Source organism: Brachyistius frenatus, unplaced genomic scaffold (assembly GCF_029030835.1).
Source record: "Brachyistius frenatus isolate BFR_SWC_R1_liver_20210118 unplaced genomic scaffold, ASM2903083v1 Contig_151, whole genome shotgun sequence".
NCBI classification, from domain to species: Eukaryota; Metazoa; Chordata; class Actinopteri; family Embiotocidae; genus Brachyistius; species Brachyistius frenatus.
The window spans coordinates 813,657-837,324 of NW_027210750.1; the positions used below are offsets into that span (position 1 = coordinate 813,657).

At 47.1% G+C, this 23,668-nt stretch overlaps 2 protein-coding genes across 3 annotated transcripts in view; one reads left to right on the forward strand and one right to left on the reverse strand.

Annotated features, from left to right (window-relative positions):
* On the reverse strand, nucleotides 1–6,155 carry thoc6 (THO complex 6). 2 transcript variants are annotated; one of them, XM_069716110.1, is made up of 13 exons: nucleotides 5,725–6,155; nucleotides 2,858–2,949; nucleotides 2,699–2,763; nucleotides 1,904–2,007; nucleotides 1,785–1,822; nucleotides 1,647–1,695; nucleotides 1,493–1,564; nucleotides 1,167–1,269; nucleotides 1,037–1,086; nucleotides 893–955; nucleotides 515–625; nucleotides 267–395; nucleotides 1–153 (listed from the first exon to the last, which is right to left on the reverse strand). In XM_069716110.1, the coding sequence occupies exons 2-13, from the start codon at nucleotides 2,938–2,940 to the stop codon at nucleotides 73–75; spliced, it is 948 nt and encodes a 315-aa protein (XP_069572211.1). In that variant the 5' UTR covers nucleotides 2,941–2,949; nucleotides 5,725–6,155; the 3' UTR covers nucleotides 1–72. The 2 variants fall into 2 exon arrangements, with proteins under 2 accessions (XP_069572211.1, XP_069572210.1); XM_069716109.1 differs by lacking the exon at nucleotides 5,725–6,155 and adding an exon at nucleotides 4,008–4,658.
* LOC138631271 (zinc finger protein 850) overlaps nucleotides 5,546–23,668 on the forward strand; it is a 22,768-nt gene continuing 4,645 nt past the window's right edge. Inside the window, exons 1-4 of the mRNA XM_069716101.1 lie at nucleotides 5,546–5,751; nucleotides 14,168–16,955; nucleotides 17,304–18,416; nucleotides 19,497–20,359. Of these exons, the coding sequence (XP_069572202.1) occupies nucleotides 14,386–16,955; nucleotides 17,304–18,416; nucleotides 19,497–20,359 (4,546 nt within the window). The 5' untranslated portion in view covers nucleotides 5,546–5,751; nucleotides 14,168–14,385. The remainder of the gene's footprint in view (nucleotides 5,752–14,167; nucleotides 16,956–17,303; nucleotides 18,417–19,496; nucleotides 20,360–23,668) is intronic.

The window sequence follows — 23,668 nt, forward strand, 5'->3', positions numbered from 1 at the left end:
TTTGTTTGAAATGACAAAAATATTTTATTACCTTCAGAAAAATAATAAAGCAGACATGAATAAAAGAGACGTTCAGAAGCTGAGAGAAAACGCTCGGTATGACAGATTGGTGAACACGTTGATGTGGTCGCTGCTGCCTCCCACCGTCAGCACCTGCACACAAACACAACACACTGCGCTAACGGGGCGTTCACTGACCCTCTCATCTGTGTGTGTGCGTCTCATTCAGGGAACGGTTGTTTGTTGTGTTGCGTTCAGGGACTCACCCGGTGCTCGCTGCTGTTGGTATTGAGCTGCAGTGTGTTCAGGCTCTGTGGAGTGCAGGGAATCTGAGCTTTGACCTCTCCACCCAGCAGACAGTGGGACACAAATGCACCTTCACCCACCGCCAGGATCTACACAGCAGCAAGTGAACGCGTCATAAACATAAACAACGGTAAGTGAACGCATCATGACCATAAACAATGGCAAGTAAACGCATCACTGTAACGGTGAAATGCAGTGTTATCCTCACCATGTCCTGGTGGAAGGCGGCCTGACGCTGGCAGCCGGTCAGAGGGAAGACGGAAGTGGGAGACAGAGAGCGGAGGTGCCACAGAGACAGAGACGGACCTCCACCGCACAGCTGGAGACACACACACAATCTTTTAAAACATCTGCACACGCGTGACCGCAGCCGGCACCGCAGTTGCGTCTAATTTTTCCCCCGACCATCAGACACATTCAGAATCAATCAGTTATTGAAACAGATGCAAAAATAAAATCCTGTGACCAACTTTAAAATGTTTTTTTCCCCGTTAAACTGAATGCATTTACGTCTCAGCTGTTTTTTTCCTCCATGCAGTGTTTTTATTCACAGGAGGACTTGAACGCATCAGGTGAGTTCACTTACCATCCAGTCGGAGTCTGTGGTCACGCAGCTGATCCATTTTCCGTACTGAGGCCGCGCGCAGCTCTGAAACACACCAGACTCTGTTCATTTTTCTTCCTATTTAGGGATCAGGTGATGAAGAGGAGGAAGACGTGGTGTTCCTACCTCGTACTTGTGGACCTCGATGCAGTGGACGCTCTGACCCGTCCTGCCGTCTGCACATCAACACATCACTGTTATTACCTCACAGCGCTCGGCTGACACAAGTCTGTCCAACATGGCCGCCGTCACTCACCCCACATCCTCACGGCCCCGTCCTCCCCCCCCGACAGGATCTCCGCCTCCCGCTCTCTGACGCTCACGCAGTGGACGTAGTCCGAGTGACCGCGGAGCACCGACTGAGGGCGGAGAACAGGGTACCGTCACCATGGAAATGAGGTACAGTCGCCATGAAAACACAAAACTGTCGTCATGGAAACAAGGCAATTGTTGCCATCGAAATGCAGAACCGTCACCTGATGAAACACAAAACTGTCGAACGCGATTCGGTAAAAACGAGAAAAGTTTTGCGAGATAAAAAGAAGGCGGAGTCGGCAGCAGGAAGCTGAAGATGAAACTCACCTTGAAGACGCCGTGTTCCAGGTCCAGGATGTGGATGTTGTTGTCTCCGCCTCCAATTACCAGGCTGTTGTCCTGACAACCGAAACGTTAAATAACACGTCAGAGACAAATTTCCTGTTTACTACCTCCGATGTGTGCGTGCGTGTTTTCTCACTCGGTGGTTGATGGCCATGGAGTTGATCTCAGGGATCTCCAGACTGGATCTGTACAAAGAGACGATCAATCAATCACTTCAATCGACCAATCAGAGTCAGGTGAGCGGGAGAGACAGGAAGTGACAGTGGTGTCTCACTTGTAGTCGGGTCTCTTGGTCCACAGCGGTTTGACGTTCTGAGGAAACAGGAAGTGACAGTCAGACTAACGTCCTCAGACGGGTCACCTGTTCGGGTCACCTGTTCGGGTCCGAGGTACCTTCTTGGTGAGCTCGGTCCAGCTCCAGGCGCTGACCTCTCCGTTTCCCGCGCTGATCAGCTGACCGTCGGAGGACAAAAGGCAGAACACCGGACCATCATGAGCTGAAGGGACGAGACGAACATCAGAGACGAGTCAAACCCACCGCTCGTCTCAACCGTCAGCGTAGGCCCCACCCACTACCTCTGATTTTAAACCAATCAGGTGTTAACTGTCTGTGACAGAATAGAAGCTTCAGGAAAAAAAACGAAGTCTGAAAACAACAACAAAAACTCTTCGTAATCGAAATGATTTTATTCTTAGTTTAAATGTTTTTATTAAAAACGTTACTTTTGATTAAAGTGAAAGAAATTTGCTCTGAAAACTTGTTTTTCTGACATAAACAGACAAATGTTTGTTTTCTCTTCCGCTGAATCCATCGGACCAAAGCCGTAAAAACAATCCGTCTGATCGATCCTTCGAGCCGTCTGATTGGAGGAAACCTCGACCCGAATCAAGCAGGAGATTCACTTTAACATTAAAATGTTTTAAAACTTGTTCTTGACTGTTTATGTTTTCATCCATCAGGAAGTAAACATTTATTTAAATGATTTTCGAATGGAGTTTGGTTGAGGCCTCTTTATCTTTCTATAAAACAGCCAAAGAGAGAAGAAAAAAAAAAAATCACAGCGTATTGATTCTTTATCAGTTCCTTCAGTGAAGCTGATCGATCGGACTGAAACTGTAAAAAACGATCAATCGGTCCGATTTATCCTTCGAGCCTTCTGATTGGATGAAAACCCCCGATGACCTCACCTGTGAAGGTCAGAACCGGTTTCTGGTTGAGTGCGGTGGCGTCCGGACTCAAAGCAGCAGACAGGCTGGAACACAGAGGTCATTGATCAGATATTTGATCAGTTGATTGATTAGATATCTGAAGCACGAGGCGGAAGAGGTGCGTTTGTTTCGTCTCACCTGAACAGTGCGATCTCTCCGTAGTTGTTTCCGGCTGCCAGGAATCGACCGCAGGGAGAGAAGCTCTGAGAGAACACCGACATGTGGAGCAGCTGCAGACAACCATCAATACAGACCCATTAATCATTAATAAATCACTTATTCATCAATTAACAATCACTTAGCAGTCATCAATCAATTATCAATCAATCACAGTCCATGATTTTAAACCGACTCAAACTGTTGCTCAATTAAATAAATATTAACAGATTAATTTACTATTGATCATCTAATTGATTAATTATTTCAGCTCCAAAGTTTAAAAGTAGAAATTGAATTTATTTATTTCACCTTCAAACAAACAAACAAACAAACAAACATTCAGGAAGTTCATCAATTTATCAACAAGAAATATTCAGCATATAATCAATCAATCAAACAAAAGGTACCACATATTATATATATATTGATCACCCTGAAGCCTCTGTATTGAGTGAACATTAAAAAGTTCATGTTAGAAAGTCAAAAACACAAACAAACCAAACCAATCCAAAACAAATTGGTACATAAAACGTGCTTAAAGTAAATCTGACTCTGATCTGTTCTCACTTTAAGGACGTTCATTAATATCGTACATCAATATGTTCGGTATTATTTTAAAGGGCACGTGCTCGGCATTCATTCGGTTCCACCCACAGGTCTCTGCAACACCGATGCGGACCACCGGAACCGGAACAAACAGTGAAGCGCGGAAGAACACGGCCGCGTCTGGTCAGACAGTGGGTCGAACCGATTGATTATTAGAACCACCTCCATCAAACCGAGAGCCGAATCACGCAGGAGATTCACTTCATCACGCAGATGTTCTCAAACTCGCTCTTCATCGTGTGTGTTTTAATAAATCAGGAAGTCACTAATAATTCTGCAGATTTCTGAACGGAGTTTTGTTGAAGCCTCCATCTTTTTGTGTAAAATCAGTCACCGAAATTGAACAAAGAACGATATAAATCACAGCGTATGGATTCAGTATCAGTTTCTTCAGTAAACAGACGCGCTTGTGATCAGATGTTATCGATATCAGCAACGACAACACAAAGCGACTTGGAGCTCGAACACCCGCGAGCGCCTTCATTCCCCGTCAGACCCGCCCGATGAACTTCTCAAACTTCACCTCGACGGGACCCATCGCGCTCCAGCTGGTCCTCAGAGGTTCTGGCTTCGGAGAGGTCCAGGAGATCCACAAACCAGAACGGATGAAACCGAGCCGGCGCTGCTGGGAGGGAAACGAACGAACCGAGGCTACTGAATGTGACGTCACTGAGGACGCAGGGGATCCTGGGACACGGCGGGGGGAAGGATAGTTGTTGAAAGATGAAGGAAACGGAACCATCAATACGTCCCGACAATTTCCTTCAATGATCAGTAATCATTATTGAGTGTTGCGTTCACTTTCGTCGTAAAACTAAACGTTGGAGAAACTGAATCCGTTTATTTAAAACTCAATATAACACACTGATGCGGCACTATATATATATATATATGTATAATCTGATGACGTCATATATAATCTATAGATCATCTGATGTCATCATGCATAATCAGAATTTATTCGGAGGACCAATCTGGATTTTTATTTTGATAATTTAACTCAATGTTTCTGCTGGTTCTTCTGGACTTTTATTTTGTAACCGAGTACTTTTACTGCAGTAAACTGAGTACTTCTTACACCTGCAGTAATCTGAGTACTTCTTACACCTGCAGTAATCTGAGTACTTCTTATACCTGCAATAATCTGAGTACTTCTTATACTTGCAATAATCTGAATACTTCTTATACCCGCAATAATCTGAGTACTTCCTATACCTGCAGTAATCTGAGTACTTCTTATACCTGCAGTAATCTGAGTACTTCTTATACCTGCAATAATCTGAGTACTTCCTATACCTGCAGTAATCTGAGTACTTCTTATACCTGCAATAATCTGAATACTTCTTATACCCGCAATAATCGGAGTACTTCCTATACCTGCAGTAATCTGAGTACTTCCTATACCTGCAGTAATCTGAGTACAGTACTTCTTATACCTGCAGTAATCTGAGTACTTCTTATACCTGCAATAATCTGAGTACTTCTTATACCTGCAGTAATCTGAATACTTCCTATACCTGCAGTAATCTGAGTACTTCTTATACCTGCAGTAATCTGAATACTTCTTATACCTGCAATAATCTGAGTACTTCCTATACCTGCAATAATCTGAGTACTTCTTATACCTGCAGTAATCTGAGTACTTCTTACACCGTGGGCCCCTCAGCAGGTTAACCGTTCTCCGCCGTCCTCCTTTCTCTACAGAACTCTGAGCTGATCGATACAGGTGATTGATTGATTGATTGATTGATTGATTGATGGACACTGAGTGACAGCTGCGAGGAGAGACACGGAACAGGTGTCCAGGTGAGACTGTTTGCAGCTCCAAGCTGATAAAATGACCTCGGACTGTCATTTGGCCTTGGGCAGCAGCCTGGCTCGGTTCGGTTCGGCTGGCCTCCCGGTCTGCGTCCGGTTTGCATCGAAACGGCCCGGCTGGCAGGAAGGCAGCTCGGCGGAAGCGACCGAGGCCGCAGTCCGGCGGTAAAAACCGCTGCTTTAGCGGCGGGGGGAAATTTTTTCCTCTGCGCATGATGACGCGCGTGTCACCGCGCTTGCGCCGCGCCGCACCGCGCTCCGCTCGGCTAGCAGCGGAAGCGGCAGGAAGTGTGCTGCTGAAGCGGCGGCAGGGGGACAGAGCGAAGAACCAAAAGTCGGTGGTTGAATAACGGAGGAAGAAATAACCATGTCTAATCCGTGAAACGTGCACATTTTGCATCTCCACGCCGCGCATCGTTCACCTGGGGGGCGCAGAGGCCAGTTGAGGGGTAAGTGTGGAGCGTGAAACGGCTCCGAGCCGCGGTTTTCCATCAAAGGGGGGCCGCGGTGTGTTTGTCGAGATCTTTGTGTAGCTCCGGGCTAGCCTGCATGCTAACCCTCCGCGAGCTCCCGCAGCGGCGGCCGCTTTCGCCCCGGGACGAGCTCCGTGTGTCCGATGTGAGAATAAAAAAAAAAGCGGCCCGTAGCGTGTGCGAGGACCGTGTCCGTGTTTTCTTTGTCATTTCGGTGTTTTGAACTTCCGTTCGTGTCATCGCGGGGGGTTGCTAACGGACTAGCCAGGCGCTAATGCTAACGTTAGCTCGGCCGTGTCTCCTCCGCTTTTCGCCGTTTTTTTTTTTTTTTCCTTCGAAAAGCGTTTTTAATCGAGTCAGAAACGGTCCCGGTGAACCGGGGTTTTTTTTTTTCACAGTGTTCCGGTCAGCGGGCCCCTGTTCGGCGCTGAGCCGAAGCCCGCCGTCAGGTTGTGTTTTTGTGGGGCTAAAAAAAAAAAAAAAAAAAAAAAAGCGGACGAGTGAACCCGCGCTCGCTCGCTCGCTCGCTCGCTCGCTGGGGGGAAAATGGCTCTGCTGCTCTGAAAGCCATTTTCCGACGCAGACTCGGTGTGAATGGAAGCGGGCTGATGGCTCCGCTCTGCTGGGAGCATCATGTCGGAAACACACGGATCCTCCGCCGCAGACCTCCCTCCCCCCACCTCCCACACCGCCCTCCTCTCTCCCTCCGTCGGCCTCCCCGCCAGACCGGGCTGGGGCGTCGCTCCCCCGGTTACAGAGGAGGACTCGACCGAAGGAAATGTCGGCGGCGGAGGTGCCCCGCTTTGTCCCGGTAGATTCCTGAAACCGAGCGAGAGGAGACGGGCCAAGGTCAGGGGGAGGGGTGGGAGGGGGCCCGCCGCCGCCGCAGCCGGAGCGCCTGATCCCGGGTTAAATAATGATAACAACACGGTAGTTTGGCGTTTAACGTGACCGTCTGTTCGGAACCGATTAAACCCGGCATGCGTGTGAACAGACCCGGGTTTTTATTTATTTCACCCGGGCGACCTGACGCGATCTGGCTCGAGCCCGGGACCGGCGCCTGGATAAAGTTCCGTTTAATGAGGCGGGAAGAGGTTTGTTTACATGATGAGACGGAGAAGTTGGACGGATAAAGGCGGGCCGGTGATTGGCTGCTCGGAGGATCAATGAACTGCTGATTTTTTTTATTTTTTTTATTGTGGATGATTTCACTGCGCAGCTTGTTTTGTTTCCTGGATAAACATGACGTGTCAGACAGCAGATAAACAAACAAACACGTAAATAAACAGCAGATTCAGTGGATCAGAATCAAGTGGGTTTTTAAAAAAAATTTTTAGTTCATGTAAAATAACAGATCCGAGCTGCCACTGGCGTGTTTACTATCAATTAATCTGCTGATTTTATTAATTCATATTAATTATTTTTTATTGGAACATCAGAAAAATGTTTCTGAGCTGAAGTCGTTTGATTTTTTTTTTTTTTTTTTAACCTTTTTTCGTTATCGTTTGCTTAAAGAATTACTGATGTGATTGATCAATAATCCCAATATTATCGGTTATTTTCCTCATCAGTTGACCAATTGATTAATACTCTGAGGTTTTGAAATATGCAGGTAAATATCACCATAAAGATCCTTTCAGCCCTCGCAGTACTCACATTTTGGTCCTAATTTCAGTTTTATTATAAAAACTGAACACTGAAGTTCTAGAAGTGTAAATCAGCTGAGCTCCTGCTGTCAGATAATTACTGACGAGTATTCAGAAAATAAACGGAGATAAAAGATCTCCATATTTTCAGAGACATATGAACACTGTTGAATATGTAATAATAACATGCAACTTCGATTTTCAAAAGCTGACTTATTTCTTAGCTTTTTAATTACAATGAACTATTTTTGTCGACCATCTGTTTTTTTGTGAAACACAATTCACATACAACTTTTCATATTTATATGCAGTTTGTCATTTACATATTATTGTCCCCCAGACTGTATTGAACACATTTGATTATATATCACGGCGACAGGGTGGAAACTGAACATGTCAAAATAAAAATAAGATGGCTGTTCAGCTTTTTAAAAAGGGTTAAATTTACTGGTTTATTCATTTTAGAGTTTAATTTATTTGTTGGTGTTAAAGTTTGTGTCATAGGAAAGTAAATATACAGTCGAATTCAAATAGGAGGACTGTAACTAATTATTTTTTATTAAGATAATTCATGTTTTGGACTAAACTTTTAAGGACTTCAGTTTCATTCGGCCGAGTCGCATCTTCTCTGCATTTTCTCTTAATTTTAAACTCTGTGAAATGACAGAATTCTGTTGTGTAACACACTTCAAACAAACCAAAACAGGAAGTGAAACACAAATAAACCTCCAAGAAAATCCAGAGAAACCAGAGACGGTTCAGAAGCTGCCTGAGAATCTGTCCGGTTCTACGTTTCCGTCGGGTTCTCCGTATTCAGTGATGGTTTGTCTGAATTTACCCACGATGCATTGCAGACGGGAGCTGCTCAGACACAGTTCTGCTGCCGTTAAAGGGACAGTTGGTGTAAAAACAAAGTGAGCAGACGCAGGATAAAAACAGCAGGACGGACCTGTGGCTGACGTTACAGCAGCACGTTAACGAGCTCTCGGGCTGCAGCTGATTGGCTCCTGAACGGGCCTGTATGTCGGCGTTCACACGTTTCCATCAGATTAACACTGAGATTCACGTTAAAACAGCAGGACGGGATGTGATTATTACTGAGGAGGACAGCTGACATGAGGATTTATATATAATGACTCGTTACTGGTTTTAATTGCATAGCTGATGTCTGTTTTAGTGACTAATTAACAGTTCGATTAATACAGAAACATTCATCTACAGCTGTTTTATAACCAGTTGAGGTCTTAATTTGTTTATTCAATGATAAAAATTAATTTATGCATTACGGATTAAATTTTGTTTTATCTTTCACTGCAAAAATAAAGTTGAAAATGACGAGATAAAATTGGACTTTCCATATTAGTGGCAGGCTTATAACATTTCGACTTACATCTCGACATTTCGACTTTGATTTTGGCATTTAGATTTTTATTGACGACATTTTGACTTTATTCTAGAGATAAAAAATAAATAAAATCGTCCTCATTTTATTTCCTTCACGTAGTTCTAACACTCGTTCGTATAAATCACTTCCAGCTTCTCAGATTTCCACGATCCCTTTCGGTTTCTGATTTTTGACGCCATCACTAACGGCTGTTTTTCGCCGTCTTACAGACGAGAAGATAAATGGCTGCATTAAAACGGCAAATTATTCTATCATGAAAATAATTGGGGCCACGTGTGATCTCGTTTTCCTCTGAAGTGAACGCAGCCGTGAACGTTCAGCGTTTCCCGGAGGTCAGTTTTAAAGCTGCTGTTTGGTTTCTTTGTCCTCACGTCAAACATCTGGCTGAACTCTGCTCCTCCTCCCCATTTCCTCCCAACTCTCCTCCTCTTTCTCCTCCCTGAACGCTTCCTCAAACCTTTTTTACAAGCGTCAGAAAACGGTGAAAAACACGCACGTCGGCGACGTCATTAATCAGCTGTCCGAATTAGAAGAATTCATCAATTAATAAATGAATAATTGCAGCTCATTAAACTGAATTGTTTTAACACTTATAGTGCTTCACAGCTGACTGACAAACAGTTACATATTAAAAAGTCTATTTGAGAATTAAAATGATTTTTTTTTTAATGCAATAAAAATAAAAATCGTGTAAATTTACAAGAATTTTGTTAATATTCAAAAGATAACTAGAAATAAAATCCATCGGAGGAGAAGCAGCTTGTTAAGACCAGGTGGGAGTTGGTGTCGTTACCCAGAATCCTCAGTACAGCAGAGAAATATTTCTGTTATTTTCATTTTTCAAATTAAAACCATCACATAATGAAGTCCGGTAAAGTTCAGTTCAATTCAATCATTTTATTTATAAAGTGCCAAATCACAACACAGGTTATTTCATGGCACTTAACACATTAAAGTTCTTATAGCAGAACTCTAAATTCAGCGATTGTGGGAAAAACACAGAAGTTGTAATGACGCCGTTTGACCACCAGGTTAATGCTAGCTTAGCATTAGCACGAGCCTTGGACAGGGAGCGCTCGTTTTACTGAAAAATACACCTGAAGCGCCACCTGGTGGTGCAGCGAGGTAGTGCAGCTAATCTAACAGTTGCACTGCAGAATATACACTGCTCCAAAAAAATAAAGGGAACACTTAAACAACACGATGTAACTCCAAGTTAATCACACTTCTGGGAAATCAAGCTATCCAGTTCGGATCAACACTGGTTGTGGATCAGTTTCACCTGCTGTTGTACAAATGGAACAGACAACAGGTGGAAAGGAGGCAATTATCAAGACAACCCCTATAAAGGAACGGTTCTGCAGGTGGTGACCACAGACCGTTTCTCTGTCCTCGTCCTTTCTGGATGGTTGTTGGTCCCTTTTGCATTTTGCCAGTGTCCTCACCACTGGAGGTAGCATGAGGTGTCTCCAACCCACAGAAGTTGCTCAGGTAGCGCAGCTCATCCAGGATGGCACATCAATGCACGCTGTGGCAAGAAGGTTTGCTGTGTCTGTCAGCACAGTGTCAAGAGGACGGAGGACATACCGGGAGACAGGCCGGTCCACCAGGAGACGTGGAGGGGACCGTAGGAGGACAACAACCCGGCAGCGGGACTGCTATCTGCTCCTTTGTGCAAGGAGGAACAGGAGGAGCGCTGCCAGAGCCCTACAAAATGACCTCCAGCAGGCCACTAATGTGCATGTTTCTGCTCAAACTGTCAGAAACAGACTCCATGAGAGCGGTACGAGGACCCGACGTCCACAAGTGGGACCTGTGCTTACAGCCCAACACCGTGCAGGGCGATCGGACTTTGCCAGAGAACACCGAGATCGGCAGCTTCTCCGTCGGCGCCCTGTGCTCTTCACGGATGAGAGCAGGTTCACACTGAGCACATGTGACAGACGTGACGGAGTCTGGAGACGCCGTGGAGAACGTTCTGCTGCCTGCAACATCCTCCAGCGGGACCGGTTTGGCGGTGGGTCAGTGATGGTCTGGGGAGGCGTTTCTTCGGAGGGCCGCACAGCCCTCCGTGTGCTAGCCAGAGGTACCCTGACTGCCATTAGGTCCCGGGATGAGATCCTCAGACCCATTGGAAGACCATATGCTGGTGCAGCGGGCCCTGGGTTCTTCTGATGCAGGACAATGCTCGGCTTCATGTGGCTGGAGTGTGTCAGCAGTTCCTGCACGATGAAGGCATCGATGCTACGGACCGGACCGGCCCGCCCGTCCCCCAGACCTGAATCCAATCCAGCACATCTGGGACATCGTGTCTCGTTCCATCCACCGATGCCACGTCCACCGCAGACTGTCCAGGAGTGGACTGCTGCTTTGATCCAGGTCTGGGAGGAGATCCCTCAGGAGAACATCCGTGGTCTCATCAGGAGCATGCCCAGGCGTCGTAGGGAGTTCATACAGGCACGTGGAGGCCACACACACTACTGAGACTCATTTTGACTCGTCTTCAGGAATCTCCACAGAAGTTGGATCAGCCTGTGATCTGATTTTTCCACTTTTTATTTTGAGTATGATTCTGAATCCAGACCTCCATGGATAATGATTTTGATTTCCATTGATCATTCTTATGTTATTTTGTTCTCAACACATTCCACTATGTAATGAATAAAGATTTTCAACTGGAATATTTCATTCATTGAGATCTAGGATGTGTTGTTTAAGTGTTCCCTTTATTTTTTTGAGCAGTGTATTTTAATCAATTAAATTATGAGCTGTCAGTTAGTAATGAATCATTAACGGCCTTAATAGAGGATTAAGAATATCATTATTTGCAGCTCTAAATCCATAAAATAAAATATATTATTATGCAATATGTTTAAATGAATGTTCCGGTAATTTACGTTCAGATTTAGTCGAAGAGGTGTTTACTGAGTAGAAGTTCGAAGTCATGAAACGTGGTAAAACATTAAATCCGTCTCCACCTGAAACATCCCACCTTTTTTAATCTGTGGATGTTCGGAGGTTCTGTCGGCGAGAAGTTAAACCGCTGCGGGTCGGCCGGCCGGATTATCAGGCGGTGTCGAGTTAATCTTTAATGGGGCGGGAAACACAGACCGGCCGAATCTCTTCTCTTCCGTAACCTCGAGAAATCACAGAAAGTCCTTGAACGTGACGGCCCCGTTTTAATCCCAACGGCTGTAATGGAGATGAACACGACCGCCCGCTGTAATCTGCTGCAGATCACAGATTAGCTCGTTAAAACCGCCTCCCACTCGCTTTAATCACTCACAAACAACTATTGATCTGAGTGCTGACCTGTGTGTGTGTGTGGGGGGGGGGTGTTGTGTTTTCCAACAGTTTCCTCTTTCCTTAGCTGTCTGCAACCAACAGAAATGATGATAATACTAATAATCAGAATAACAATAAATGGAGTAAACTGAATATTAATTCGGGGGAAATCATTTTCCAATTATAATTTTTTTGTTAATTGTTTTAAATAATTTTTAAAGCATAATGTTAAACATTTTCTGGTTTGAGACTCAAATTTAAGAATTTGCTGTTTGTCTTGGTTTTAGATCAAATTTATATTTTTGTTGTTTGGACAAAATAAATCTGGTGAGGATGTTAACGTTGGTTTTATAATTTTCTGATAATTAGTAGATAATTGAATAATGATGTAGGACTATTTTCCACTTTGTGATAAGAGTTCAAGCTCTGCAGTGACTGAATGAATGAATCAGTCGATGAAAACGAGACTCCTCAAGGACGTTTTTGTTTCCCAGAGCGGCCGATCGATCAATAAACCAACAGAATCGACTTCCTGGGCGGGTGGGAGGGCGGTCCTGCGGAGGTTTTACACCTGTCGGCAGGTGTACCTCCGGCTGACGTCTGAACAAACAGCACTGAGTCAATATTGATCCATTGGAGAAACGGATGTCTGTTTGTGCAGCAGGCGGGTCGAGGTTCACTGTTCTAAAATGAATCCACCGAAATAAAAGAAACGACAAAGTAACTGAAATAAACGCATTTAATCAGGAATCAAAGAATTAACAAACTTCAGCAGTTATCATTCCTGATCAATCTGGAGATTATTTTTGATTAATTTATGACTGGGTTTATGAGAAAACTGTTCTGTATTTTACTTTGTTTTAGATTTCTGCTAAAAAAAAAATTCATAACATTTTCAAATAGTTGTTGATTATTTTTCTGTGGACCAATTATTCTTTTTCATCTTTTAATTGAAGGATTGAATGAAGTCGGATCAGATTAATAATCCCGTTTGTCTCCGATAAGATTTAAATCTGTTATTTAGCTCGTTTGGTTCATCAGAGCTGCAACCAACACGTTATTGATCAGCTGATCCTTTTTAATCTCCTGGTTTTGTTCCATTTAGAGTATCGAACTCGAGCTGGAACCAGTCAATCAATCGATCAGATGATCATTTATTAATAATAGTGATCATTTTATGGGCTTTAATACAACAGGTTTCAGAAGGTGTCATGGAAAAATTCAAACTAAAATGAGCTAAAAAGAAATCTGGCAGTTTTTGTCAAGAATATTTTGGGGTATTTTATATGCTTTTTTTTTGGTAGAGACAGAAACGAACAGGAAATAAAGAGGAATGACGTGTAGTACGGGAAAAAAAGACAAATATGAGCTGCTTTTCTCAGACGTGTTTCTATGACTGTTGGTCCGACTTGACGAGACCTACGGAGAGTTTTAAACTATTTTCTAAAAAGATGTAGACTTATTTCCTTTTTTTTGGTACAAAAGTTTTAACTAATTTCAAGTTGAACCTGACTGAGACGGCGTCTGTACATTTTCAGTATAGCAGCCAGCACCATTTCTCAGAAACAAATATTATTTATGCATGGTTAATTAAATTAACAAAAGCATAATTTTTCAGTGTAAAAAAATAAACTTGGGACAGTTAAAAAAAAAACCCACTATTGATCAACGATGATGATTGACTTATTATCCAAAATAAACACTGATAATATAATAATAATAACTATCAGCCGGCTAATTTAATGGTTGGGTTTTAATTTTAAGTAGGTTTAAATTATAATTCAGTAAAATCAATAAAATAATCAAAATAAATTATTATATTAAAGAAATATGAGGATTTTCAGCTCCAGAGCGTCAATCGTGGGGTTAAAAGAATTTATTTTGTTTGATTTGTGAATGAATCTTCATCGTTCAGTCCGTGAATGAAAACTAAACATCGCAAGGGTTCGAAATTTTGTCTTCAGATCGTTTCTTTGTTCCGTCCAACAGTCAAAAACGCAGAGATTTTGTGGTCACGTTGCTCTGTGAGTAACCCTCTTTCCTCTTGTTCCCACAGTGATACCTCATTGGCTGGTGTGATCCCCGCCGGCCCGCCACCTCCCAAGGTGGGCCCCGATTGGCTGGACGTGCACTCATCGCTCTTGGGGAGAGGATGGCCGCCGCCCACAGCTGAAGAGCTAAGCCCCGCTGTTTCCTCCCCCGCCTCCCTCATATCACTGTTCATTGCTGTGTTGTGAACCGTGATTCCCTCCAACCAATTTGCTTTAGAGTACTATGGCAATGCATGATATGAGTCGTGCCAAGGGTTTCCCCTGTAAAGAATGTGATATGGTTTGCCCGAGTACTCCAAGTCTTCTAGAGCATATGAAAGCACATTATCAGCAAGAAGAAACCGGTCGTTTCGAGTGTGAACAGTGTGGCCGAATTTACAAGCACGCAGCTAGCCTAGCCAATCATAAAAAGTCTCACGAAGTCGGTTCCTTCCAGTGTCCCGTTTGTACGCGTACGCTGCCCAACGCGGTGGCTTTAAAGAACCACCTGCGGATCCACACTTTATCCCCCAGTAGTGCGCACGCCGAGGAAGAGAGCGAAGAGGTGCCCGAAGAGGCGGGCCACGACGAGAGGGACTACGGCCTCGCCCAGGACCTTTCAGACGGGTTTGGGCGCTCTCATTTGAACAATAGTGGTATGGGACATAGTGTCCTGCAAGGCCACGAGACAGACGACCACGGAAAAAAAGGCTCCCCTGAGTCTGACGACGCTTGGGACAGACCGTTCAAGTGCGACCAGTGCGACAGAACCTACCGGCATCACGGTAGCCTGGTGAACCACAAGAAGTGTCACCTGCAAGGAACTTTTAAGTGCTCTGTGTGTTTCAAACAATTCAGCAACCTGGCTTCCCTAAACAGCCACGAGAGAACTCACTCGAAGTTCAAGACCCCCGGGGCATCCATGGTGAGCAGCGGCGGCAGCAGCAGCCTCCACCCTTCAGAGCGCAGCGCCGGCAGCCAGTCGTCCCAGAGCGACGACACCGCCGCCTGTTTCTGCCACCTGTGCCAGGTAGCACTGCCGAACAAGGCGGACTTCCAAGAGCACATCCTGCTGCACAACGCGGCCTCGCCCTCCCTCGGCCTGCCGCGCAGTTTCCCGGGCATCATGCCTCACAATCTGAGCGCAGTTCGATCCCCAACGTACACCCCGGCCCTGGGGGACCCTTTGCCTCTGCCACCCCTGCCCACTGACAAAAGAGGTCCCTATGACCCCATAATGGGCCCTCCAGTCAACAACCCCATCTACACGTGCGCATACTGTGGCGCAGGACACCCAGATCTGGAGACCTTGAAAGTCCACTATCTCACCCATGATCCCCACCCAGCCTCCCACAGTCAAGACAGCTCCATCCTCAACTCGGACACTCTGAGTTCTGGGTCACAGGGCTCGGTGGCTTCTCCCTCCGGGGGTCGCGTGCCACAGGCCAACTCTCCAGACGACGGAGAGCGGCGCTTTAAGTGCGGGGAGTGTGGAAAAAGTTACCGGCATGCAGGAAGCCTGGTCAACCACAAACGCTGCCATCAGACTGGCCACTACCAGTGCACCATCTGCTGTAAGCAGTACCCCCACCTGGCCGCGCTACACAGCCACCTACGAAGCCACAAGGGGCGCTCCTCCAACCAGCCGATCGGCAATGACAGCAATGACTGGCTATCTCCAGAGCCGCTAACTCTGGACTCCCAGCAGAGCTACGTCCAGGAAGGCAGCGGAGCCACCACTCCGATTTCACTGCCAGGGAACCTCGGAGATGCTGCCCACTTTGTTCCAGACGGGGGCCACAGCAGTGGGTTGGACTCTCTTGAGTTCCACGATCGCTTCGATGGCAGCTCCCTCTCCCAGAGCAGCTCTGCTCACCGCCAGGCCGACAGACACGTGTGTGCTGACTGCGGGGAGATGTACGGAGATGTGTCAGGCATCAAGTCACACCTGTGCCCCCGCCGTGGCCAGCAGCAACAGCAGCAGAGCAACATGTCCAATGGTTTTATGGGGAACATGAACTACCATGGCTCCAGTGGAACCTCGCTGCCCGCCGGGAGCTCCAGCAGCCTAAAAGAAGGCAGCAGTCAACGACAGTACTCCCAAAGTGGAGGCAAGCGAATGGGGAGCAATGAGAAAGATGACGAGGATGACGGGGAGGTGTATCAGTGCTCTGTGTGCGGCAACCACTATGCCAGCCTCAGAGCCCTCAGGAGCCATCTGCGTAGCCATGCCAACAACCCAACAGGGCCAGGACCATCCACCCTGGAGCAGGAGTGGAGGATGATCTGCTCCACATGTGGCCAGAGCTTCTCCAGAAAGCAGGACCTCCTGAATCACCAGCTAGTCCATGGCCCCCAAAGGCCAGACGGCCAGCAACAGGGTATTGTAGGCACCTCGGCCAATGGCAATGACAAGATGGATGGTCGCAACCACATTTGTGTTGACTGCGGTATGTTCTTTGCTGACCGCCACCACCTGATCACCCACTTGTGCCCCGGAAAGAATCGAGGCAACTCTCTAAGCAAGTCGGGCCTGAACGGAGCCAAAGGGATGTCTGGAGGAGACGGCGTTGGTGGCGGAGTCGCCGGAGGAAGCCGCGATGTTGGAGGCGATGGCCGTAGGCCGATGGTTGACCAAAGTGACAAGCCCCACAAGTGCGACCAATGTGGACGAGGATACAGACACCCCTGCTCACTCCTCAACCACAAAAAGTCCCATAAGACCGGTGTTTTCCGCTGCCTGGTGTGCCAGAAACGCTACTACAATCTACTGGCGCTCAAGAATCACCAAAGGACCCACTTTGACCTGAAGAGGTAGGTTCCCAGTTCTGTCCTTTCTTGATTTGGTTCAGAAAGATGTGGCAGAGAGGATTTAAAGATAACATTTTGCATTTTACATGCATTTAAGAAACTTGGGAACAATGCTAGTTACTAATGGAGTCAATCTGCACTTTAGCGGTTCATAAGTAATTAGTTTTTGTTGCCAAGGTGGTTGCACTTAAGGCAATCACAGTAACACTGTGCCATCCCTTTGCCAACTTGTATGAGTTAGGAATTTGATTAATGGCCTCAAGGGGAGGGTGGGGGAGGTTAAATCTGTCCTTTTCTTGTATTTACGGAGATGTTTTGTGTTTTCTCCACTTCTGCACATCCCTGCTGCAGGCACAAGTGTGAGGAATGTGGCAAAGCCTTCAAGATCCAGAAGCAGCTGATCAACCACCTCCGTCTCCACGAGGAGCACCGGGCCAAAGGTCTCATTCGGACCGGCCCCAACGGTTCCCGCTTCCAGCAGGCTGGCCCATCTCATATGCAGACTATGAGAGGAGAGTCATCAAAGGGCCATGCGATGGGGGGAGTCAAATACAGCCATCAAGGGTTCAAAAAGCCCTACTCTTCGGCCGGGACCTCCAGGCCCCAGAAGTTTGACCCCGCCGAAAGTGGACGGCGGCCTTTTGCTTGCGAGGAATGTGGGAAGACTTACCGTCACGCAGGCAGCCTGGCCAATCACAAGAACCTTCACAAAATTGGGGAGTACCACTGCAACGTTTGCAACTCCACGTACCCAAATAGGCTGGCAATGAAAAACCATCTTCGTCTCCACTTCGCCCAGAAGAAGCACAACTGCCAAGAGTGCGGGAAGGGCTTCCGCACCCAAAGGCAGCTAGCGACCCACACTACAGCTGGCCTGTGCAAAGGCCCGCAGGGCCCCGGGGCCCAGATGGATTTTGAGTGCGACGGCTGCTGCGAAGGCTTTGCCACGGCTGATGAGCTGGCGGCTCACGACTGCCCAGCCCAGCACCTGCCGTCGTCCTCCTCCACCAACAGCTCCACCAACATCAGCATGGAGAGAAGCTCCGTGGACCTGGACTCCGACGAGAGACCCTACGCCTGTGACCTATGCAGCTGTGCATACAAGCATGCGAGCTCCTTGCTGAACCACAAGCACACTCACAAGACGGGCAACTTCCGCTGCAACTTCTGCGACAAGCCCTACACCAACTACATGGCACTGCGCAACCACATGCGCATCCACACGCAACGGAAGAAGCACATCTGCCACACGTGCGGGAAAGCCTTCCGCCTGGCCAGATTCCTCCGCAACCACCAGAAGGTCCACGAGGAGGGAGCCACCCCTTTCGGTTGCCCCAGCTGTGGGAAGAGTTTCCAGGGGAGGTCCGGTCTAGCCAGACACCGCTGCGGGGACAACCAGGTAGGCATGGAAGTCAGGAGGAAGGCCACTGCACCCACGGGAGAGGGCGAAGAGTGTCGGTACACGTGAGTTCTTGTCAGTTGTTTGTGATTCTTCGAAGTTGAAAAAAACAATAGTGAAGATAAATTTAGGTCTCTACATGTCTATTACAGGTATATGATCTCCAATCCGGCTTCCTTGGGACCATACGCGTGCCGGAATTCGGATTTTTCTGAAGTTTGGACAAATTGAATTAGTGGAGAGACCAGATAAGTCAACCCCGTTTGCTTTCAGTTAGCATATATATATCACACACTTTAGCTTTCTTAGGCTACCTTGAATCAAACTTTTCATGTTTAGATCTACTGTTTACATGCTTTGTTTTCTTAGAAACCTTTGACACAGATTTAAGTAGCATTGTGTTTGTAGCATATTAACGTATTGATGTTGTGTGTTCCTTGCTCTCTTTTGACTGTAGTCTCTGATTTGTCTGTGTGTGTTTTGATATTGGTCAGTTATTAGACTAGAAACTGCAGTTATGTGATGGGGCTGTTGCATTTTGATGTGTGAAAGGGAAGATTAGGAAGTATTTGGAGCTAGCTGCACTGCACATGTCCAGAGGTCATCTCTCTTAACGGATCCTTTTACGACCGAACAGTAGCCGCTATAAACTGACATGGTAGGCGTTCTTTGGGCATGTTTGACGCATCTCCCATCACGATGTTCAGAAGTCTTTGAAACGGTTCAGATGTGGATGAAGCTGTTTATTTGTGCAGTGCAGGAAGCAGCAGATACCTCCCAGTTCCCTACAGTTGTTTGTCCGTAGTTTCTCTCATGTCCCTCCCTCACCCACCCACCCAGCAATCCTCTCCCCTCTGACCTGTCTAGAAGTCCTTACGGTAAATGGTACACCACTTTGTAGTAGTCTCCTTTTAAAAGCTTTAAGCCGGATTTCAGATCATATACCTGTATGTGCAACATCTTAGCTGATGAGTCGTTAAAGTTTTTCAATAATACTAAAGAAAAAGTGGTAACCAGCAACTGAGATTAATTTGGCTAGAACAGTGGAATCAGACGTCCATCTTCCGTTACTAATCTCCCTTTTTCTCTTCTTTGCCCCCCGTGTCCCCACCCCCCCTTGTTCTTCCTTGTTCGTCTCTGCACAGATGTGATCAGTGCGGCCGTTCCTACCGCCACGCCAGCTCCCTCCTCAACCACAAGAACACCCACACTGTCGGCATCTACCACTGCGCCGTGTGCCTCAAGACCTACTCTAACCTGCTCGCCCTGAAAAACCATCGCCGTATCCACTCCGAGACGCGCCGCCACCGCTGCCATGACTGTGGGAAGGCCTTCCGCGTTTCCTCCCAGCTCTACAACCACCGGCGCGTCCACCAGAAGCAGCGGGAGCTGACCTGCCGGTCCTGCCAGCGAGCCTTTCCCACTCAGGCCAGCTTCAGGCTCCACATGGAGATCACCCATGGCCAGGCGCCGCAGCCCCGCCAGCCCAGACCCCAGCAGCCCCGTCCAGGGGGCTCCCAGGAGCTGGGCTGGGGGTCAGGCCTGGACCTCACTTTGATGCAAGAGCAAGGACTCAACCCCAGTAGCATGGCCAAGGCCCGAGGCCGAGGGGGCAACAGTGAGGTCATCAAGTCCCACGTCTGTGACCAGTGTGGGCGGTCCTACCGGCACGCCAGCTCCCTGCTCAACCACAAGAATAGCCACAAGACCGGGACCTACTTCTGCAACTCCTGCCAGAAGGAGTTCCCCAACCTGATGTCCCTCAAGAACCACCGGCGCATCCACACCGAGCCCAAACGCTACCAGTGCCCCGACTGCGGGAAGTCCTTCCGGGTCTCCACCCAACTCATCTGCCACCGACGCATCCACACCAAGGAGAAGCCGTTCTCCTGCCAGCAGTGCGACAAGCGCTTCTCCTCCAAGTCCAACCTGAGGCACCACATGAAGGTGCACTGGAGCGGCTCGACGGCGCCCAATCCCATGGCCATGGGTGCGCCCAACTTCCTGGGTATGCCCGGCGGCCCCTTCATATAAGCTAAAGGGATGGGGGTGGGAGAGGGGAAGGTGGTGGGAGGGGTGGTGGGGGGAGGGGAGTCACATGCCAAGGTTTCTGGATGTGCCAAACGTAGCCTAACCTTCCTCCTGCTCACCCTCCTCTGTCTCATTGTCCATGTGTGGCTGTGGTGTGTGTGTGTGTGGAGGACCGGCTGCATGACGACACACACACACACACACTCAAAGAGACCTGAAAATGGAGGATGAGCACACACACACACACACACACACTCCCTCACTGACGCCCTGCAGCGATGCTCCCATTGGGCTGTGGTCGGGTCCGGTTGGGTCCGGCCGCCCCCCACAGACTGACTGACAGGCAGACTGAACTGTAGACGGACTCGATGTGGTCTCTTTGAACTGCATGGACTTCACTACACCTGCCTTACCCCCCGCTGCATGTTGCCCCGTCAAGCTGAGCTTCTTGAACGTTCGGACCGGGTCCCCGCGCGGCCACAGCGACCGAGCCGAGCCCGGTTCTTAGAGCACGGCTCGTAGAGACTCATGGGTCCTGTGGCGGTGTCCGTTGGGGCTCTGAGGGTCCACACAAGGGCCTGAGGGAGTCTGATGCTTGTGATCGTTTGGGAGCTGATTGGTCTGCAGTTGTTTCCTGTGTTCCGCCTCCATCCTGTTACTGATGCTGTTTATAGGGATGACGTCTTCTCGTGGCCTTCGTCACAGTGTTTTTAAACCACATTCAGACCGAGTCGGTTCAAACAAACTGTTTTTATCACCAACACGTAGAGTTGCTGCAGTTTGTTTTTTTTGTTTTTTTGTACCTTCCATGTTTTGGCGGGAACCAGCAATGACTTGTGGGAACTTTTAGGACTGAAGACGGACGCTCTGGTCTCTGAGGGGCTGCTTTAAATGTGTGTCTTTGTGTGCGTGTGTGTGTGTGTTGCAGCTCAGATATGAGCTTCATATTCTTGTAGCTTTCCCGACAGACCTCTTCCTGACACCTCGTTCACACACGTCGACTCAGAGCGGAGAGACCCGGCGCCGACCGAACCAAAAGTCGAGAAGCGATGACGCGTTTTTCTCCTGCAGCTCCGAAAAGTTCGAGCGGTTAGCTTTTAAAAACTACTTTCAACTTCCTGTAGGAAACTGCACCGCAGCTTTTTTAAGCTTCCTGTTGTTTGTGAAAGCTTTTTCTGTCAAACCGAAGAGCTTAAATCCTTTACCGAATCATTTTAATATTGTAAATGTCTCGATTTTATTTCACTTTTATAAAGCAACAAAAGCTGTAACTTAATATTTATCAATCAGCTTCTTCTGATCACATTAAAACGGGTTTCATTTGTGATTCGGGAGCCAATCAGCAGAAAGTACAATGAGCTATGAAAGCTGGGAGGACTTCTGACTGTGAAGTTTCAATTTAATTCAGTCGGCATCAGTTCAGTAAATCTCTGACATTCAGTCTTCTAGTTTTCCATGTTGGACAGTAGATAATTAAACCGGGATCTTGCGTTCTCCTGATGACGTTGATGAATTTGGTTTTAGTCGGTTCTGAAGTTTTCACGCGTTCGCAAACGTCCTCAGTCTTTTTTTCTGCTCTTCTGCAGTCCGATAAAAAAAAGATTCTTCATCTGCAGATCTTTTAAATCCATGAACTATTTTCAGGCGTTGAATTTTTTTAGAAACAGTTTTAAGAGCTCTCAACGGGCAAAGTTCACGGTTCTGTACGTTTTTTGTTTCGACAGGTGAAATACAAGAAATATATAACTTACCGTTTCTGTCATTTATTTTGAAAAATTTAAACGTTTAAAGTGTTGTAATTCTTCGTGTAGCCATTAAAAAGATGCTTCCTGTCTGTGAAAGTAACGCTGTCATCAGGTTTGAATAAACTTTATTAAACTGTGGTTTAAACATAGTGTGGGGGGGCTTGGTGCTTCCGTCCAGTGTGAGCTCCATCTGGTGGCCGCTTGTTGACCCGTACACTGTGAGCAGGGATTAAAACGTGTCGCTGGAGTTAGCAGTTTAAAGGCTAACTCTGCTAGCATGCTAACTCTGCTAGCAGGCGCTTCCTGCCGGAACCGAAGCTCCAGAGTTTCTGTTCCGGGAAGTGTCTGTACAGTACGACACCAGAAAACGCAACGCAGCTGGGACACGTGCTCGGCGGTGAGACCGGGAAGTGTTTGGATCACAGGAAATACCACAGTTTCACAGACGAAACAATCCGCTAATCAAAACTATAAACCTCGGTCCTACCGGCGTCGCTGCTTCTGCAGGTCTGAGGGTGCTCGTGGTCCGGCGCTCGGGGTCCAGGTCCGGTTCCTGAGTCCACATGTGTGAAAAGGGAGGTGCCGCCGGGCCCTGACCTGTCTCTGATTGGACTGAAAGGAACGGAGGCGTAGAGAAAGGTGTAAATTGTCGGGCCCGTTTGTATCGTAATCGTTGTTCGAAGGAAAAAAAGAGGACGGCTCGTGTAGTACTGCATTTATTTATATGATTATTATTAACACTTGTATTGGACCGCGATAGTCTTTAGGATGTGTGAGTTTAGAGCTGTGTTGATGTAAAACACCCCTCCTCCCCCTCCCCCTCCCTCCCCCTCTACCCACAATGCCCCTGTTCTGTCGGAGCCGAAGGACTCCGCTGAGACTTGACTGTGTTTCCACCGAGGAACTGAAACGCGGTGGAAACTTCACGCCGTCTTTTACCACGTGATGTTGTGACGCTCTGTCCGCCGAGCCTTCCCATCACCCCCTCCCCCCCTCCCCCTCTTATTCTTCCATATTTATCTCCCCCACATCGTGGAAAGGGACGCCTCAGAAAAGGTGCGTTCAGCCCTCATCGTTGAACCTTCGTTATGTTACACTTTATGGTAACCTCTTGTATTTATTGGTGTTTTTGTTTCCTTTTTATTTAATTGTTTTGGGACTGTTGGAAGCCCGAGTGTGTTTGACAAACACCGTCTGTGAGCGTTTTCAGGAGCACTGGTGCTAGTTTAAAAAAAAATAAAATAAAATTAAAAAAAAAAAAAAAGATAAAAAGTGAAAAGCCGTGCAGTGACCGTCAAGTGCTGTAGGAGTCCATGTGAACTAGAAACACAGAAATAATAACTGTACATTCTCTATTTTTATTTTCTCCTCCACCACGGTTGGTTTTCTGTTCGGACACTTTCCCGCCTGCATTTCAGATAGTTTGTAGAGAAGAAGACGACGACTGCTTTGGAACAGCTATAACCCCCTTTTTTTGTTTGGAGTTCTAACTTTTTTTGTTTCCATGCATATATATGTAATGCTTACTATACACTTTTATA